At 43.9% G+C, this 19891-nt stretch overlaps 1 protein-coding gene across 1 annotated transcript in view; it reads left to right on the top strand.

The window, feature by feature from the left end:
* The window catches only part of OBSCN (obscurin, cytoskeletal calmodulin and titin-interacting RhoGEF), a 291804-nt gene that overhangs the window by 254334 nt on the left and 17579 nt on the right, over window positions 1-19891 (top strand). The window contains exons 101-111 of the mRNA XM_073329682.1: window positions 341-418; window positions 576-748; window positions 1742-1768; window positions 2577-2729; window positions 3784-3829; window positions 4904-4981; window positions 6571-9781; window positions 11291-11329; window positions 12696-12806; window positions 17844-18011; window positions 19056-19178. Coding sequence (XP_073185783.1) covers window positions 341-418; window positions 576-748; window positions 1742-1768; window positions 2577-2729; window positions 3784-3829; window positions 4904-4981; window positions 6571-9781; window positions 11291-11329; window positions 12696-12806; window positions 17844-18011; window positions 19056-19178 — 4207 coding nt within the window. The remainder of the gene's footprint in view (window positions 1-340; window positions 419-575; window positions 749-1741; window positions 1769-2576; window positions 2730-3783; window positions 3830-4903; window positions 4982-6570; window positions 9782-11290; window positions 11330-12695; window positions 12807-17843; window positions 18012-19055; window positions 19179-19891) is intronic.

Raw genomic sequence — 19891 nt, 5'->3', positions numbered from 1 at the left:
CACGTACTCCCTCCAAGTACCCTAATCACTGGGCTATTCGCTATTCTGCGGTGGCTGGAGCTTTCTCATATGGGTTGTGGGGTGTTTTGTGAAAAACTTCAAAAGGTCACATTTTTAATCTGCACTGAAAAGAAAAAACCTTTTGAAACCTGGAAACTTGTCACAAAATGAAATTGTTTTCCAGTTAGCGTTAATGATCAGTTCAAACTTTTGTTTCCCATATTACTTATAGGGAATATTTCTGGAATTGGTAATCCCTCTGAACCGTGAATTAACTTTTTAAGTAGACCCACTGTACAATTCAAATGAAAATATTTTGTAACTGATTTTGATTTTTAAGGTTAAATTATACATCAAGCAACTTTTGGAAGGACTCCGCTATCTCCATGACAATAATGTACTTCACTTGGATATTAAGGTAACCCGCAAAGGAAAATCTACCTTATTTTAGCCATTATTGCATGTCGGTCAGGAGACTGATGTGCTTTATTCAGACTATATATTAAAGATTTACTTATATCTAAAAATAATGCCCTTTTGCAAATAAACCTTCTCCATGTATTCTGATTCATTAGCCTCCAAATATCCTGATGATTTATCCAGAAAGAGAAGACATTAAGATCTGTGACTTTGGGTTCGCTCAAAAGATAAATCCATCTGAGCCTCAGTACAGCAAATACGGATCTCCAGAGTTTGTATCCCCAGAAATTATCTCTCAGTCCCCGGTGTCAAAAGCATCTGATATTTGGTAAATTGTCACTTTTTTTTAAAGTTATAACACCTAACAACATAACTTTGGGGCTTCAGGATGAATTGATTGATACACTGGAAGCATGTACTGTAGAGGGATAAACACATTGTCTATTGCAAATATTTATGTATTTTAATTTTGCTGTACACTTTTGCTCTGGAAGGGCCTTATCTTGTGAGTTGCTAAGCATCCTCAGTTCTGCTGAAGTCATGGTGTAGTACTGAATGTCTGATATGTAGAAATACACACTGTTGATCATATACAAAATGTTTTCAATGCAACATCTGGCTAATTGCTTGAAGGGTTAAAGAAATTGGGCTTGTAATCTATTTATGCAGTATAAAGAAGTGGTTTTTTTTTAAAAAAAGGATGGTAGGGGAATTTCTACCAGTGATTTACTGCAGAACTGGTACAATGATCGGGACAATTTAGAGTTAAAAATGAAAGATGAGCAATTTAGAGGGTAAGGGGACTTGAGCCACAATGTTAAAAACTCTGATTTTTGTCTGTTTTTGATATAATTTATTGAACGCTAATGGCAAACTAGAAAACAAAATCTTTGTTTGAGAGACATCCAATGGGTAGTCCCGCAAAGCCAGGGACAGCCAGAATTGACATTCCTGATATGTTTACAGTAAAAAAATTTTTTTTTTAAATTAATAAATAAAAACTAACAAAAATTTCTTCTTTATACATAATAAAAAAGAAAAATGCACACAAACCTGATTTTGTTTTAAATCCTTCCTAAGTCACCTTTAAATAAATTGTGCAAAAACTGTTTCCTGTGTTTTGTAAAGATAAAATCAGGACTAATGCAAAGGAACAGTGAGAATTCACCTTTAGAAAGCTAATCCTTATAGGGCAGGTAAAGCTGATCCTATTGTACAGTTATTTGGATTATTGTCATCTGAAATTGGGGAAGCTATACGGTGAGGTAGGGGGAGAAGCAAGAATATCTGTCTGATATAAGTATGTTTCTTTTCTTCCCAGGGCTGCTGGAGTCATCAGCTATTTAAGGTAAATAATCTGCTTTAAGGGCCCTATTTAGCTTTCATAGAATATCAGGGTTGGAAGGGACCTCAAGAGGTCATCTAGTCCAACCCACTGCTCAAAGCAGGACCAATCCCCAATTTTGGGCCCGGATCCCTAAATGGCCCCCTCGAGGATTGAACTCACAACCCTGGGTTTAGCAGGCCAGTGCTCAAACCACTGAGCTATCCCTCCCCCCCTTTCCTTAATCCTAACTCAGGCAAAACTTCCAATGACTTCAGTGGGAGCTTTGAGTGAGTAAAGAGTGAGGTGGTGGTGATTGTTATTTAATAATTTATTTAATGTGTGTGTTACCAACAATATTCTAAGCACTTTCAGTTCTAAAGATGATGTCCCTGTTCCAAAGAGCTGACAGCTTCTATGAATATTATAGTCAGTAACAGTCAGTTCATAGCTTTGAGTTAAGTGTTTCACAATGACCGATACAATCTTATGGATACATATTTTGGCCTTCCCTAATGTAAAGGCATGTGTCCACGTCTACATAGCTAAATTGCAAGGGCGGTTTTGAAAATCAAACCCTTAATTTTTCTGTTCTTCAGGTGCCTTAGCTGTAAAATGGAGATAAATAATTTTGCAAAGTGCTTCACAAACCTTGGCTGAAAGATGTTATAAAAGTGCAAATATTATTATTACTTGTGCTGTGCATCTCTCATTTTGAATCTGCCTCCCACTTTAAAACCTTTGTCATGCATTTATGTTTTTGGAGGGTTGAGTAGCAATAAAATACTAACAGATCATGTCTCCTTTTATTTTATAATGTTAATACAATAAGTTTAACCTGCAAGTCTCCATTTGCTGGGGAAAATGACAGAGCAACCCTTCTAAATATCCAGAACGGGACAGTTTCATGGACTATCCCTGACTTTGTTCACCTAAGTGAAGAAGCGAAGGATTTTATCAGACAGATCCTACAGCTCTCTCCTGAGTGAGTACATTTCTGTTGTTTTCCAAAAATATTGTACCAGATGTTTGTGGGATGAGCTGCCAATTCTCAGCTCATCAGACCTACATTCACTCTGAGAAGTACAAAATTTGGAAAAGTTGGTATGGTCAGTTAGTGTATCAGCCTTTCACCTCTGAATGCAGCTGAGTTCAAATCCATCTTTATATAGTCACCAGAAAACTCTACCTTGAAGAGTTTATAATCAAAAGATAAGAATGTGTATAGCGAATGAGCAAAGTGTCTTGATGTTATTACTCATAGACAGGTGGGTGTTCAGAAATTATTTGAAAGAGAAGTTGGTTACTATGGTGATGGGGCACTATAAGAACCTAATTAGAATATCATACCATGTTAATTTGGTTGTTCTAGAACACAGCTAAATAATAATAATATTCCAAGCATGGGAGAAGGCCAGAAACTGGGAGCTTCTTTTTCTGCTCTGAATGGCTGGTGCCTCCACTATTTAGGCTTATCCCAAATAGCTACCAGTGTGGAAGGCTAAGCCAAACCCACAGTTAAAGGTGCCTTCTGTGACTTCTAATGCAGCCTTCCTTATTAGAAACACTTCAGTCATTTCTGTTTTGGTCAAGACTGCACTGCAGAGACTCGAGTCAGGTGCAGTGTAGAGACATGAAGCTTGGTCTTCCCCTGTGGTATCATGAAGGAAGGCACTGCAGGCCCTGCAGAATGCTGTGGTAACTGCCATCGTCCCTGACTTGAGGGACCTGCAAGAAGTCTGAGCATTGGGAAATATACTATAGATTAAAAGAGAAAACGTGTTTTACCGTTTAGGAGAAAAAATTGGCTTAAAAAGGTTCATTCTGGTTGGCTTTACTGCCCCATAACAGAGCCTGCCTGGTAGAGGGCAATCTGTAGAACCTTGCTGGTATTGTTTAAAGTGACTTCCAGGCTCAGATGTCTTAAGGCCCTAGCTAGAGAGCAATCTGGGTGGCACTTGATCTTCAAGGAAGCTACATCCCTTTGGGTTTGTCATGCTGATGATCACAGCTGAAATGTGTATCTTTTCTATTATCAGAACCAGGCCTAGTGCTTTGGAATGTCTCTCACACAACTGGTTCTTGGTAAGTTTGTTTGGATTTTACCCAGTCTCTCTCCCAGTCAGCTAGCAACTGTGTTTCTCTTGTAGAAGCTATTTTGTACATATAGATGCTGGGGAACCATCCTGCAGAAATAAGCGGCATTTTGGTTTATGGTCATTCAGGTCTTTTCTTTTCAAAACATGTAAAGAACTCCCCTTAACATTAATAGGCAAAACACATTTGCACTGAGAGGAGATTATGCCCTTTTGCGGAAGGAGAAATTAAAATTCATATTTGGGTGCCTGGAACCCCTAATGAAGGAGAAAAGCTGAAAGGAATGAAGAATCGAATTATTGTGTGTATGTGTGTGCGTTTGTGTGTGTATGTGTGATGACTGGGACATGGGCGGCCTGACCTAGTGGTTGGAGCATGAGTTGAGGGTCAGGAGGCAGGCTGGGTTGTATACTGGGAGATCAGGATTAGGCAGCAGGAGCAGGTAGCATAACTGAAGCAGTCTAAGTAGGGGAAACCCAGTTGCACAGACAACTTCCTCTTCCTCTGCTTGGTTTAAATAGAAGCAGGGAATGAGTCGGGACCCCTAGAGTTCCACCAGTCAGATCCCAGCACTGGACTCCTCTGTCAGTGCTGAGTTCGTAGTTCCGGCAACCATTAATAGGTCACTGGGTGGCAGGTTGGCGCTTACTGATGCCTAAGCGCCCTGTGACCCTGGGTTTGGGACCTGCAGTCCTTGACACTGTGTCTGTATATATATGATGAGGGCCTGATTCTGGTCTCATTGGAAATTTGTTCAAGATGTCTTCTTATTGGTCCACAATGAGAGATAGAGCCAACACTAAATAAGGAGTTCAAGATTTGGCCCATTGCAGCTAAACAACTGGACCTTTCCTTGAATTAAAATATGCTGTGTCCCCTGGAGAGTGAAATCTGACCAGGATGATAGGAAGGGGTTTCCTACAATAGCAGGGGACTGGATTTGAAGATCCTGGAGGTCCCTTTTAGTCCTATGTACCTGTGTTTCTAAATCTTAAACGCCATTGAAAATGTCATTGAGATTTTGTGACCAACACTTTTTTCCCTCATTCTTCTTTTTTGCAGCATAATCTCCCGCTAGAAGAGGCTCATTTTATTAACACAAAACAGCTGAAGTTCATTGTGGCTCGAAGCAAGTGGCAGGTCAGCAGTCCTCAGTCTATTTTGCTCTTTTTTTAAAAAAGTCTCTTCTTTTCAAGACTGCAGCGCAAGTGCAGGGTGTGCAGCAGAGGTCTCCTCAGTGTGCCTCTGAGAAGGGAATACGGTCAAAGGGCAAAGGTTCAGTGGATGTGGCAAAAATAAGATATCCAGGCTGAAAAAATACAGGTCTTCCAGCTCTCACCAGTGTTTTGCCTTCTGTGGCATGATCCAGCCCAGGGCAATGAAAGAGGGAAGCCCCTTCTGGACATTGAGTAAAGACAGGTTTCAGAGTAACAGCCGTGTTAGTCTGTATTCGCAAAAAGAAAAGGAGGACTTGTGGCACCTTAGAGACTAACCAATTTATTTGAGCATGAGCTTTCGTGAGCTACAGCTCACTTCATCGGATGCATACCGTGGAAACTGCAGCAGACTTTATATACACACAGAGATCATGAAACAATACCTCCTCCCACCCCACTGTCCTGCTGGTAATAGCTTAGCCTGAGGTCACCAATGACTTCTGAATATTAGATGACTTGTTTCGTAATCTACAAAAAGACTTTGTGCTTCGATGCACAAAATGCTGAGAATACTAAAGACCAAGAGTGAAATCCCCATATAAACATCAATGGGAGTTTTGCCACTGATTTTGCTGGAGCCAGGATTTTACCTCAACAATTTGGATACCTGTATTTTAGTGTGTTCTTAAGATTGGTCTGAGGATGGGGTTGGGACTCAGGAACTTCTGATTGCTGATCTCCTCTCTGAGTCTGATTCATTCTGTCAGTAGGAACAAGTTCTTTGCCTCCCAGCCGCACGTGTTCCATTTGCACAAATTGAATAACACTGCCTATCTCAAGGGTATGTTGTGATAAACTCATTAGCTGATATGTGTAAAGTACCTTGTAGATGAACAGTACTATGTGAGTGCTTATTATTATTAGTGGAAACCTCTGATAATCTGTCTTTGAACTTTGGGCCAGGCCTAGTAGTTTTGAATACCCCCATATCCCTTTGTATTATATAACACATGTGGAATATGGGTATTTACATCTATTTAAATGTTTTATTCATTTTAAGGCCTGCAATCAGTAGCAACACAGAAGCAAAAAGGTTCCCAAAGAAACAATGAAGTACATAATAACATAAGGAAGCACGCCGGGGTCCAGCTTCTCTGCTGATGTATGTCAGTGGAGTGCTACTGATTGCAGTGGAATTATGCCATTTTACTTTACCTAAGGATCTGGCCTTGTATGTTTAATTAAGAAACTCAGTGAAACAATAGAAATAAGTGACCTGTGGCTAAATCCCCTGCACTGCTTTGAAAATGTCAATCAGCAGCCTGGTTCTCCACTCACACAGGTGTAAGTTAGCAATACCTCCACTGAAGTCAGTGAATGAGAGGAGAGTTCAGCCCAGAAATGAATCTGTCAAAACATATTGCACAGAAAGAAATAATGCCAATATGCTGTGCAGCTCTTATGTGTGTTAACAATTCTGAGGATATATAGCATAATTCTTGCCGTGTATGTTTACACCACTCTCATCACTAGGTTGCTTTTTGGTTATGTTGTATTTTTTTCTGTTTTCAGCGTTCGCTCATGTGCTATAAATCTATACTGGTAATGAGATCCATTCCAGAAATCCTACAGAGAACTCACAAAAACACGTCGCTAGGCATCTCCCGACACCTGGTTGCAGAAAGTAGTTCTTCGACTACTCCTGGCTCCTCTTCAGACGATGAGAACGCATCCTTCCCCAGGAGAGGGCACTTTGGCTCTACACCAGAACTGCACTTGCCTGTGTTTGATTCACCAAGGTATCAAGAACCTCCAAGTTATGCGGCAGAAGAGAAACGTTCCAAGGTCTTGGTGCCGCCAGTAAAACCCATGAGACGGAAATACGCTTTAGTGAAAAGTGAGCTGGATGATAAGCCACCTACAGAAAGCAAAGTACTAATGGCAGGTGCCTTTGCTCAGAAAGCAGAGGTGATCAGTTCAGAAATCAAAGATGAAAAAGAAGATCAGTCCCAAGAGAGTGATGCAGAACAGCCTTCATTGGTGAAGGCAGCCACTTTAGATACATCGGACTTGGCACCACCAAAAGGAAAAACAGACACGTTATTACCGGACAAAGACAAAATCGTAAAGACTGGAGCTGCAATGGAGAAACCACCCTTGTGTGTCCCCAGACAGAGTGTCATTAAAAGCACATTCTACAGCCAAGCGTCTGAGGCTCCTACACGTCTACCTGTCTCACCAGGCAGAGACTACAGAAGGTACCTTGACAGAACAAGAAGAGCCTTCAGGAAAGCAGGGTATTTAAAGGTACCCTTGAGTGGTCTACGGGAACCCCTTCTAGAACAGTTTGAATTGAAAGAAGAGGAGGAGGAAGAAGAAGAAGAAGAAGGAATGTCTGGTGATGAAGAATATGGAAAAAGCAGAGAAGGTGTGACAGGCCCTCTGACCAAATCGGCTTCCTTTGATACTGCGAGGAAACCCTCACGTCACACCCTTCAGGTGTCCAGCAGAAGCCGTTCCCTGGATGATTACAGACTAAGAGCCGTAAGTTTAGCCAAGGAGCAAGACATTCTGGAAGAAGACTGTGATCTAACGTCACAGGGGAGTTATCCTGGACTAGCTCAGCAGCATGACATATCTACTGACTCTGGCAAGGTTTGGCCTGAGGAGCATTTGATGGAGGAGGACTCAAGGGAAGCTAGGAAGGATTGTTCAGAAGAACAGCCAGTCCCTTCTGCACAGTGTGGTGATGAAGGATGCCCGGGTCTAGCTGTTCAACCACAGAAGGTCCCAGTGTCGGCCCACCAGGGTGAAAGTGAGGGGCATTTACATCAAAAGACAAAACCTTCCATTGACATGGATGTGGAGCCAGCTGTTCTGGAAGGTGAAAGCCTGATTCTAACTGCTCAGCAGCCAGACACAGCCCCAGTGTCAGCTCACACATGTGAAAGTGAAGAGCATTTAAAGCTGACACTGAAGCCGAGTGGTGCAGAGTTTACACTTCTGCAGGGTGAAAGCTCCGTTTTGATTGTTCCCGAATCCGAGAGAGCCCCAATATCAGGCCACGAGAGTGAGAGAAGAGAATGCGCACATCAGCAGCCAAAGCCTTCTGTTCACAGTGCTGCAGAGTCTCCTGATCTACAGGGTGAAAGCCCAGTTTTCCTAGAGACTGCCCAAATTCCAGCTTGTAAGGGTGAAAGCCCAAGTATTTTAACAGCTCCACAACCAGACACTGCTCCACTTTCAGTCTGCCAGGGTGAAACCCAGGGATGCTTACATCCGAAGCCTTCTGATTACTTGGGCACAGCCTCCACTGTTTTGGCAGGAAAACATCCAATGATTCTAACACCGCCACCAGAAAGTGCCCCAGTTTCAGACTGTGAGGGTGAAAGGCGGGAACATTCCTGTCAGGTGCCTTCTGTTCACATTAAGGTGGGGTCTGCTGTTCTACGGGGTGAAAGCCTTTTTATTCTCACAATTCCACAACGAGAAACTGCCCCGCTTCCAGTCTATGAGAGTGACAGCCAGGAACAGTCACCTCAGAAGCCTTCAGTTTGCAGCGAGGTGAAATCTGCAGACTCAGAGAGTGAAAGCCTAGCTATTCTAGAGACTTCCCCTGTTTCACTTGTCGAGGGTGAAAGCCAGGAACGCTCACATCAGAAGCCTTCTGTTTACAGCAAGGCAGAGTCTGCTGTCCTGGAGGACTTGGTTGAAGAGATGGTTTGTCTTTCTCAAGATATGAATGTTTTAGCAGAGTCCGTTTCTACTCAAGAGGGATGTGAAAAGCACTTCTCCCCTCCAAAAGAAATGTTCTACCAAGGTCCAGCTGGTCATACAGCCACCAGACATCCCACTCATTTTGTGCCATGGAGTAAAAGAGAAGAGGGCATTTACCAGGCTGATCTTACAGAATCAGCTGCACCAGTTCCTGCAGTGGAAGATAAGTTGAGTATGCCAGCTCTGTTGAGTGTAGTCACTGAGGAGGGAAAGGTGGCTTCTCATGAATGTAAACATCTAGGGGATTTAGCAATCAAAAGCACTCGTTCCAGCAAAGCAAGCATATCCCCGTCTGATCATTCAGGTTCTGGAAAAAGATCTAGTCATATCTCTGATAGCCAGGAACCTGACAAACACTCTGAAGTTTCCTTAGTGAAGATTAAAGACCTCTCAGAAGAGATGCCTAGCACTGGCAGCGGGACTTCAAAATTTGATATCTCTGAGGTAGAGCCTGCATATTTGAACCTATCAGATCTCTACGATATTGTATATTTTCCATTTGAATTTATGAACGTCAAGAAGCCCCCAACCAAACCAATCGGTAAAAGATTTATGCCCTTCGGCGAAAAGGTTAAATTACCTCCTGCGACTAAAGGACATTTGCATCAGTATAAAAGACTGTGCATTCAGGAGGACGTTAAATCCCCTTCAGATAACTCACAAGATGCCACGACGGGGGAAACCAGACAAAACCTTTTGGACATTTCCGAAGATGTCGGGCAACCCCTTCGAAGGCTGGGGAAAGGTTCCGAACCACCAACGGGAAAAGGAGCTGAGGGCCATGTGACAACTGAACCCCAGACAATGTGTGGTTTCCAAAAGGACTCAGATGGTAAGCAGAGAAGCTCCACACACAGCAAATCAGGACTCTTTAAACTCTATGGCAGATCGCACTCAATGGAGCAGTCAGTAGAGCAGACTCTGAAGAAGAAAGTAAAAGCTTCTGTTGCCCATATTTCAAGAATCCTGAAAGGAAAGCCAGCCCCTGAACCGGAGCAAAAGGAAGGTAAAAATCTCATTGAGGGTGTAAATGGGCCTAACAATATACATGGGCTCTGTTACCCCTTCTCTCTCCTCTTTCCCCTCCACACTTCTTATATTCATCAGTTTATACATTCGACTTGTGTGCAATAATCAAGTGCAGATGCAATTTAAAAGCTTTAAGCTAGGTTTAAGTATGAAATAACATCAGCCGCTCCACTTACCTAGAGGGGTAATCCTTCATATCCTGATCCCCGTGGCAAAACACCCAGGAACATCAATAGGAATAGGATCCGGCTGTACTGACTAGTGGAGTTCCCTCCATCCTCTGCGGCTAAGTGTTTTATTTCAGTATAATATTTGGTATTCTCTCTAGCCCTGAATGTAAAACATGGGGCACAGTTCTGACCTTCAGTGAAGTTGATGTCAATCTGGAGTGACTACACTGAAGTCAGTGGAATTACTCCAGATTTATACCTACATCAATGAGACCAGAATCTGGAGAATAGAATCTGTCTATACGCTCAATTTTCCCGCACCTAGGTTGTGCCATATAGTGTGTCTTTCTGCCACAGATCATCCGCCCTACTACAGCTTAATATCATCCTTGCCCCAGGGCCTTTTATTAAACTTGCCATGACTTTTGGTATTAACTGGCAATTCATTAATAAGAAACTCATGGCATTTTTACTGCTAAACTAATCACATGAACCACAGATAATAGTAATTATATGCTGCAATTAAAATGTCATTGATTTAGTAGACTGGCTTCTACTATTAAATTCTTTGAAATAGGCATTGAGAAGCAGGGAAGTGACATACCAGAAAGAGAGTCTCTAAATGGGGCTGCAGGGTATTAAAAGAGAAAATCAGGACTTCATTGATCCATTCATCCATCCATCCATTCCCTTAATTCTGAGAACATGAGCTCCCAGTTCAATGCTGTGGCCAAGAGAGCTAATGCCATCCTGGGATGCAGAGACAGGGAAATCTTGAGTAGGAGTAGAGCGGTTATTTTACCTCTCTTTGGCACTGGTGCGATTGGTGCTGGAACACTGTGTCCAGTTCTGGTACCCACAATTCAAGCAGCATGTTGATAAATTGGAGAGGGTTCAGAGAAGAGCCACAAGGATGGTTAAAGGATTAGCAAACTTTCTTTATAGTGATAGACTCAAGGAACTCAATCTATTTAGCTTAACAAAGAGGTTAAGGGCTGACTTGATGGGGAAAAAATATTTAATAAATGGGCTCTTCAGTCTAGCAAAGAGAGAGAGATAACATTATTCAATGGCTGGAAGCTGAAGCTAGACAAATTCAGAGTGGAAATAAGGTATACATTTTTTAAATTGGGAGTAATTAATCATTGGAACAATATACAAAGGGTCATGATGGATTCTCAATCATTATACTTTTTAAATCAAGATTGGATGTTTTCTAAAAGATCTGCTCTAGTAGTTTTTTGGCAGAAGTTCTTATGGCCTGTGTTATACAGGAGGTCAGATCAGATGATCACAATGGTCTGTTCTGGCCTTAGAATCAATGAAATTATCAAGCCTCAAAACAAGGGAGAAAGGTACCTTTATGGCATGAGTTAGCAGTTAGTTTTATTGTGAAATATCACAGAGGAATATAATTGTACCAGGCTAGTATTTGAGAAGCTGAGAGAGATGTAACTTGCAAGATTTGTAAGAATTGTGTAGAGGAAAACCTTGGTAATTTACACACACTAGCAGGAATTCCAGCAGTTCTCTTTGTTCCATCTTTGCAGCAACTCCATCACCTTGTGCGGTTTTCAGATGCTTAAAGTATAGCTCTTGACCTGAAATGCAAAATCATTTTTTTTGGTGGAAAAAATAACTGCCATGGTGTCCAGGGCTTTTTTAGATGAACACATTTCAAAGCAAAATGGCATCTACTGTTAAATGTCCTTTTGTAGAATATATGTCTACAAATGAAGGCCCAAATCCAGCTTTCCTTACTCAGGCAAGACTGCCATTGAAGCCAATGGAAGGTTTGTTTAGTTGTGGACTGCAGGACAAGGATACCATAAATGCCACAAAAGTTATGTTTCTAAAGAAGGACTTCAAAGGGGCCTGATTTGCCTTTTCATCTCTGAATTGTTTGGGAGCTTTTAAATTGCACAGTATTTTGGAAGTGGCAAGGGTGGTGGCCAGCTGCCACTCAGAAGGTTCCTCCAAGCTGGGTAGGGGTAAATCCAGGACTTAAATAAGCACAGTCGTAAGAGTTTCTAGTTCCTTCACTGGACTTTGTGAACATTCAGACCTTCAGTAGCCCTTCTTGGCTCTTTTAGCTTGTCCTCTAGTTTAGCCAGAAGGCTAACATTAATTATCTCCTGAGACATATGACGTTTGGCAAAGCTATAGGGAGGAAACTTTTCCATTGCTGCCTATGGTATAGCTGCTGACTGGCTAAAGAGAGGGCTTCTGTATCTGTCAGTCTGCCTATCTCTCTATCTATCATCAGCTAATTTCTAGAGCACTCATCACTGTCCTATCAAAGCACTAACGTACTTTCCAAGAACTGTTGAACTGATTACAAGTGCTACACTTACTAAAGAAAAAGTATGCTGCATATCACTACTATATCTGTGTTACCTTCTGAAGCTATTGGGTCTTCTCTAGGCAGCTTGCTTGTAATGTAATCTCCCTTCCAGGGTCTGGGCCGGCACACCGTGAAAAGACATTGAATGACGTGCAGGACTTTTTTTTTTTGAACTGTCACATTACTATGTGGTCACTGGGGCCTAAAAAGAGGAGGGATGGCATAATGCATACAAGAGCGTGAAAGAAGTTTGTTTTTTCCCATCGGCGCTCCTTGAAAGCTAGTCTGATTAAAGACGCTGTCTGTTATGTTGCTTGTGATTTACATATGTAATTGTCTTAATCTATCTGAAATGCTGCTTTCCCTCTTTCTTTCAGCACCTTCTTTTGTAGAAGAGCTCACGGATCAGGATGTTGCCCTGGGGCAGTCTGTGACTCTGTCCTGCCAAACGTCTGCCCATTTCCCTCTGCACATTGACTGGTTCAGAGGTGATGTAAACTCTCATTTGAGGACTTGGGACAATTTAATGATAGGATCTGGAGTTATAGCACAATAAAGATGATTGAGACTCTAAGTTCCAGGAGAAGGTTAAGGGGAGTGGATAAGAAGCGACTTTTAGGGTATGTCTACACTACGGAATAAGGTCGAATTTATAGAAGTTGGTTTTTTAGAAATCGGTTTTATATATTCAAGTGTGTGTGTCCCCACAGAAAATACTCTAAGTGCATTAAGTGCATTAACTCGATGGAGTGCTTCCACAGTACTGAGGCTAGAGTCGACTTCCGGAGCATTGCACTGTGGGTAGCTATCCCACAGTTCCCGCAGTCTCCGCTGCCCATTGGAATTCTGGGTTGAGATCCCAATGCCTGATGGGGCTAAAACATTGTCGTGGGTGGTTCCGGGTACATATCATCAGGCCCCCGTTCCCTCCCTCCCTCCCTCCATGAAAGCAAGGGCAGACAATAGTTTCGCGCCTTTTTTCCTGAGTTACCTGTGCAGACGCCATACCAGGGCAAGCATGGAGCCCGCTCAGGTAACCGTCACAGTATGTCTCCTGGGTGCTGGCAGACGCGGTACGGCATTGCTACACAGTAGCAGCAACCCATTGCCTTCTGGCAGCAGACGGTACAATACGACTGGTAGCCGTCATCGTCATGTCCGAGGTGCTCCTGGCCACATCAGCTGGGAGCGCCTGGGCAGACATGGGCACAGGGACTAAATTTGGAGTGACTTGACCAGGTCATTCTCTTTAGTCCTGCAGTCAGTCCTATTGAACTGTCTTATGGTGAGCAGGCAGGCAATATGGATTGCTAGCAGTCGTACTGTACCATCTTCTGCCGGGCAGGCAAGAGATGACGATAGCTAGCAGTCATATTGTATCATCTTCTGCCGGGCAGGCAAGAGATGAGGATCGCTAGCAGTCGTACTGTACCATCTTCTGCCGAGCAGCCATGAGATGTGGATGGCATGCAGTCCTTCTGCACCGTCTGCTGCCAGCCAAAGATGTAAAAGATAGATGGAGTGGATCAAAACAAGAAATAGACCAGATTTGTTTTGTACTCCCCTCCCCCGTCTAGGGGACTCATTCCTCTAGGTCACACTGCAGTCACTTACAGAGAAGGTGCAGCGTGGTAAATCTAGCCATGTATCAATCAGAGGCCAGGCTAACCTCCTTGTTCCAATAAGAACAATAACTTAGGTGCACCATTTCTTATTGGAACCCTCCATGAAGTCCTGCCTGAAATACTCCTTGATGTAAAGCCACCCCCTTTGTTGATTTTAGCTCCCTGAAGCCAACCCTGTAAGCCGTGTCGTCAGTCGCCCCTCCCTCCGTCAGAGCAACGGCAGACAATCGTTCCGCGCCTTTTTTCTGTGCGGACGCCATACCAAGGCAAGCATGGAGGCCGCTCAGCTCACTTTGGCAATTAGGAGCACATTAAACACCACACGCATTATCCAGCAGTATATGCAGCACCAGAACCTGGCAAAGCGAAACCGGGCGAGGAGGCGACGTCAGCGCGGTCACGTGAGTGATCAGGACATGGACACAGATTTCTCTGAAAGCATGGGCCCTGCCAATGCATGCATCATGGTGCTAATGGGGCAGTTCATGCTGTGGAACGCCGATTCTGGGCTCGGGAAACAAGCACAGACTGGTGGGACTGCATAGTGTTGCAGGTCTGGGACGATTCCCAGTGGCTGCGAAACTTTCGCATGCGTAAGGGCACTTTCATGGAACTTTGTGACTTGCTTTCCCCCTGCCCTGAAGCGCATGAATACCAAGATGAGAGCAGCCCTCACAGTCGAGAAGCGAGTGGCGATAGCCGTGTGGAAGCTTGCAACGCCAGACAGCTACCGGTCAGTTGGGAATCAATTTGGAGTGGGCAAATCTACTGTTGGGGCTGCTGTGATGCAAGTAGCCCACACAATAAAAGATCTGCTGATATCAAGGGTAGTGACCCTGGGAAATGTGCAGGTCATAGTGGATGGCTTTGCTGCAATGGGATTCCCTAACTGGGGTGGGGCCATAGATGGAACCCATATCCCTATCTTGGCACCGGAGCACCAAGCCGCCGAGTACATAAACCGCAAGGGGTACTTTTCAATAGTGCTGCAAGCTCTGGTGGATCACAAGGGACGTTTCACCAACATCAACGTGGGATGGCCAGGAAAGGTACATGACGCTCGCATCTTCAGGAACTCTGGTCTGTTTCAAAAGCTGCAGGAAGGGACTTTATTCCCAGACCAGAAAATAACTGTTGGGGATGTTGAAATGCCTATATGTATCCTTGGGGACCCAGCCTACCCCTTAATGCCATGGCTCATGAAGCCGTACACAGGCAGCCTGGACAGTAGTCAGGAGCTGTTCAACTACAGGCTGAGCAAGTGCAGAATGGTGGTAGAATGTGCATTTGGACGTTTAAAGGCACGCTGGCGCAGTTTACTGACTCGCTTAGACCTCAGCGAAACCAATATTCCCACTGTTATTACTGCTTGCTGTGTGCTCCACAATATCTGTGAGAGTAAGGGGGAGACGTTATGGCGGGATGGGAGGTTGAGGCAAATTGCCTGGCTGCTGGTTACGCGCAGCCAGACACCAGGGCGGTTAGAAGAGCACAGGAGGGCGCCGTACGCATCAGAGAAGCTTTGAAAACCAGTTTCATGACTGGCCAGGCTACGGTGTGAAAGTTCTGTTTGTTTCTCCTTAATGAAATCCCCCGCTCCTTGGTTCACTCTACTTCCCTGTAAGCTAACCACCCTCCTCTCCTCCCTTCGATCACGGCTTGCAGAGGCAATAAAGTCATTGTTGCTTCACATTCATGCATTCTTTATTCATTCATCACACAAATAGGGGGATGACTACCAAGGTAGCCCAGGAGGGGTGGTGGAGGAGGGAAGGAAAATGCCACACAGCACTTTAAAAGTTTACAACTTTAAAATTTATTGAATGCCAGCCTTCTTTTTTTGGGGCAATCCTCTGTGGCAGAGTGGCTGGTTGGCCAGTGGCCCCCCCACCGCGTTCTTGGGCGTCTGGGTGTGGAGGCTATGGAACTTGGGGAGGAGGGTGGTTGGTTACACAGGGGCTGTAGTGGCAGTCTGTGCTCCAGCTGCCTTTGCTGCAGCTCAACCATACACTGGAGCATACTGGTTTGGTCCTCCAGCAGCCTCAGCATTGAATCATGCCTCCTCTCATCACGCTGCCGCCACATTTGAGCTTCAGCCTTGTCTTCAGCCCGCCACTTACTCTCTTCAGCCTGCCACCTCTCCTCCCGGTCATTTTGTGCTTTCCTGCACTCTGACATTATTTGCCTCCATGCATTCGTCTGTGCTCTGTCAGTGTGGGAGGACAGCATGAGCTCGGAGAACATTTCATCTCGAGTGCGTTTTTTTTTCTTTCTGATCTTCACTAGCCTCTGGGAAGGAGAAGATCCTGTGATCATTGAAACACATGCAGCTGGTGGAGAAAAAAAAGGGACAGCGGTATTTAAAAAGACACATTTTATAAAACAGTGGCTACACTCTTTCAGGGTAAACCTTGCTGTTAACATGACATACACAGCATATGTGCTTTCGTTACAAGGTCGCATTTTGCCTCCCCCCACCGCATGGCTACCCCCTCAACCCTCCCCCGTCCCTGTGGCTAACGGGGGAACATTTCTGTTTAGCCACAGGCAAACAGCCCAGCAGGAATGGGCTCCTCTGAGTGTCCCCTGAAGAAAAGCACTCTATTTCAACCAGGTGACCATGAATTATATCTCACTCTCCTGAGGATAACACAGAGAGATAAAGAACGGATGTTGTTTGAACGCCAGCAAACATACACTGCAATGCTTTGTTGTACAATGATTTCCGAGTATGTGTTACTGGCCTGGAGTGGTAAAGTGTTCTACCATGAAGGACGCAATAAGGCTGCCCTCCCCAGAAACCTTTTGCAAAGGCTTTGGGAATATATCCAGGAGAGCCGCGAATGCCAGGGCAAAGTAATCCTTTCACATGCTTGCTTTTAAACCATGTATAGTATTTTAAAAGGTACACTCACCAGAGGTCCCTTCTCCACCTGCTGGGTCCAGGAGGCAGCCTTGGGTGGGTTCGGGGGGTACTGGCTCCAGGTCCAGGGTGAGAAACAGTTCCTGGCTGTTGGGAAAACCGGTTTCTCCGCTTGCTTGCTGTGAGCTATCTACAACCTCATCATCATCATCATCTTCTTCATCCCCAAAACCTGCTTCCGTATTGCCTCCATCTCCATTGAAGGAGTCAAACAACACGGCTGGGGTAGTAGTGGCTGAACCCCCTAAAATGGCATGCAGCTCATCATAGAAGTGGCATGTTTGGGGCTCTGACCTGGAGCGGCCGTTCGCCTCTCTGGTTTTCTGGTAGGCTTGCCTCAGCTCCTTCAGTTTCACGCGGCACTGCTTCAGGTCCCTGTTATGGCCTCTGTCCTTCATGCCCTGGGAGATTTTGACAAAGGTTTTGGCATTTCGAAAACTGGATCGGAGTTCTGATAGCACGGATTCCTCTCCCCATACAGCGATCAGATCCCGTACCTCCCGTTCGGTCCATGCTGGAGCTCTTTTGCAATTCTGGGACTCCATCATGGTCACCTCTGCTGATGAGCTCTGCATGGTCACCTGCAGCTTGCCACGCTGGCCAAACAGGAAATGAGATTCAAAAGTTCGCGGTTCTTTTCCTGTCTACCTGGCCAGTGCATCTGAGTTGAGAGTGCTGTCCAGAGCGGTCACAATGGAGCACTCTGGGATAGCTCCCGGAGGCCAATACCGTTGAATTGTGTCCACAGTACCCCAAATTCAAGCCGGCAAGGCCGATTTAAGCGCTAATCCACTTGTCAGGGGTGGAGAAAAGAAATTGATTTTAAGAGCCCTTTAAGTCGAAATAAAGGGCTTCATCGTGTGGACTGTGCAGGTTTACATCGATTTAATGCTGCTAAATTCGACCTAAAGTCCTAGTGTAGACCAGGGCTTAGCCATCTCAGTAGAATTTAAGGACTTATTCCTTCTGCCTTACAGATGGGGTGCCCATTCGCAGCAGCAGTAGGATACTGATCTCAGCCACACTCAAAAACTTTCAGCTTTTAACCATATTGGTGGTTATGGATGAGGATTTTGGTATTTACACATGTGCGGCCAGCAACTCCCTGGGTACAGCATCCACCTCCTGTGTAATAAGGAAGGCAGGTAAGAACTGGAAGTAATTCAAGGAAGTAGATGCCTGGTTTGTACAGCTCTCACTCGAGGATTATATCCAGAATTAGCAGACATGTTGCATAATAGATTTTCTTCCACTGAGGGATACTTCATTTTCTGGGAACTCACAGAGAAAGTTCCAGATGGGAAGGCAGCAAAGGCGACGTATCCGTCTCCATTTGCACTTTAGCCTCAACACCCCAATAGTACAGATGCTTCAAGGTGCCTTGGTGAAAGCTGACGCATTGACCGTAGTGTAGAAACCTTAATTTAGATGGTTGGAACTGGAAGACCTTGGAACATAGAGGCTGGAAATACAAATACCATTTTTTTTTAGCAAGTAAGATCATTATAAAAACTAAAGCAAGTGACATTCAGAAGTAAGGATAGGCGGATCTGATAGAATGTGATGGTTAGTAAACTGATGTTCACAAAACTAGTTCAAATTGCATACCTTTTCAAACTCCTGGGTTTTTCAAAGATTATTCTGTTTTAGAAAACAACCAAAATATGTTTTTACCTACGAAGAATTCACCTATCTCCCAGAACTAGGTTGGTGCAAATGCATAGCTTGTATTCATTGTATATACTGAGTCAGATTCTTCCATGATGTAAGTCTGTTGAAGTTAATGGAGTTTACACCAAGCATGCATCTGACAGATTGTGTTTATATTTTCCATGGAATTTTTCTCTCCTCCCTATCTCTGCTCCTTATATAGAGGAGTTTATATATGTGTTTGTTTCCGCCATGCTTGCTGCAGTTTGCCTTGAGTTCTTTCTCTCTGCTCCTTTTTTCAGAGTCTCTCCTAAGTGGAATGGAAAGTCAATAACACTCTAGTTTGAATCCAACTTTCAAGTTTTTGATAGGTTTGAAATCAGGCAAACAGAGTTTACCATTCCAAAAGGGATCAGCTGTTTGGAATGGAAGAAAATCTACAACTGTAAAATTACTCATCTGTTAGAGGAAGAGGGGTCTAGGCCTTCATGTCTGTCTATTGTCTATGACATCCTTAATTTTCCGTGCCTCCCTCACAGAAGTTCTGGCTAGTCCCCCCGCCCCTGATATTGTGGAGGTATATGAGGATGGAGTGCAAGTGGTCTGGAAACCTGTGGAATCTAACACCGTGGTTACGTATACTGTACAGTGCAAGAGCGAAGGTAAAGCAGAACTAGATAGTCTCCACTTCTCATTATTGTTATCATGATTGTCCAGTCGTAGTAGTATCATAGTGCCAAGGAGCCCCAGTCATGGATCAAGGCCTCATTGTACTAGGTGCTGTACAAACAGAATAAAAAGACAGTCCATGTGCCAAAGAACGTAGTTTCCCATCAGTATCCTGTACAAGATCTGTGCAATGACAGTCTCCTTGATTCAGAGATAATTATACCTTTAGTCATATATTATTTGGGTTGCCTGACTCATTCAGAGATTGATGCAAGGCCCACTGAAGTCACTGGGAATCTTTCCATTTACTTCAGCTGGCCTTGGATCAGAGCCTTTAGCGCCTGACCTCTCTGAGTTCCTTTTATTATTACTAATAATATTAAATATTTACCTTGCAGTAGCACCTACAGGTCACCCACATTGGGCCTAGAGCTGTGCAACTAACGGATGTTTGGTTACATGGCAATTCTAAAAAATCAGGGGGAAAAGATCATTTTGGGTCAACCCAAAGCAAAAAATTTTGAAATTTTGGGAGAATTGTAGAGTAAACTAAATTTAATTTAATTTCAGGTCAAACACTGTTTTGGCATTAATTAAATGGAAAGGTTTTATTTTGACCATTTTAAAACATTTTTTTAATTAAAAATGCTTAAAAATGGCCAAAATAAAATTTTGAAAGGCAAAATTGTTTTGAACAAAAGTCAGC

The sequence above is a fragment of the Lepidochelys kempii genome, chromosome 2 (genome assembly GCF_965140265.1).
Source record: "Lepidochelys kempii isolate rLepKem1 chromosome 2, rLepKem1.hap2, whole genome shotgun sequence".
In the NCBI taxonomy this organism is placed as follows: Eukaryota; Metazoa; Chordata; order Testudines; family Cheloniidae; genus Lepidochelys; species Lepidochelys kempii.
This window is presented reverse-complemented; position numbering and strand designations above follow the sequence as displayed.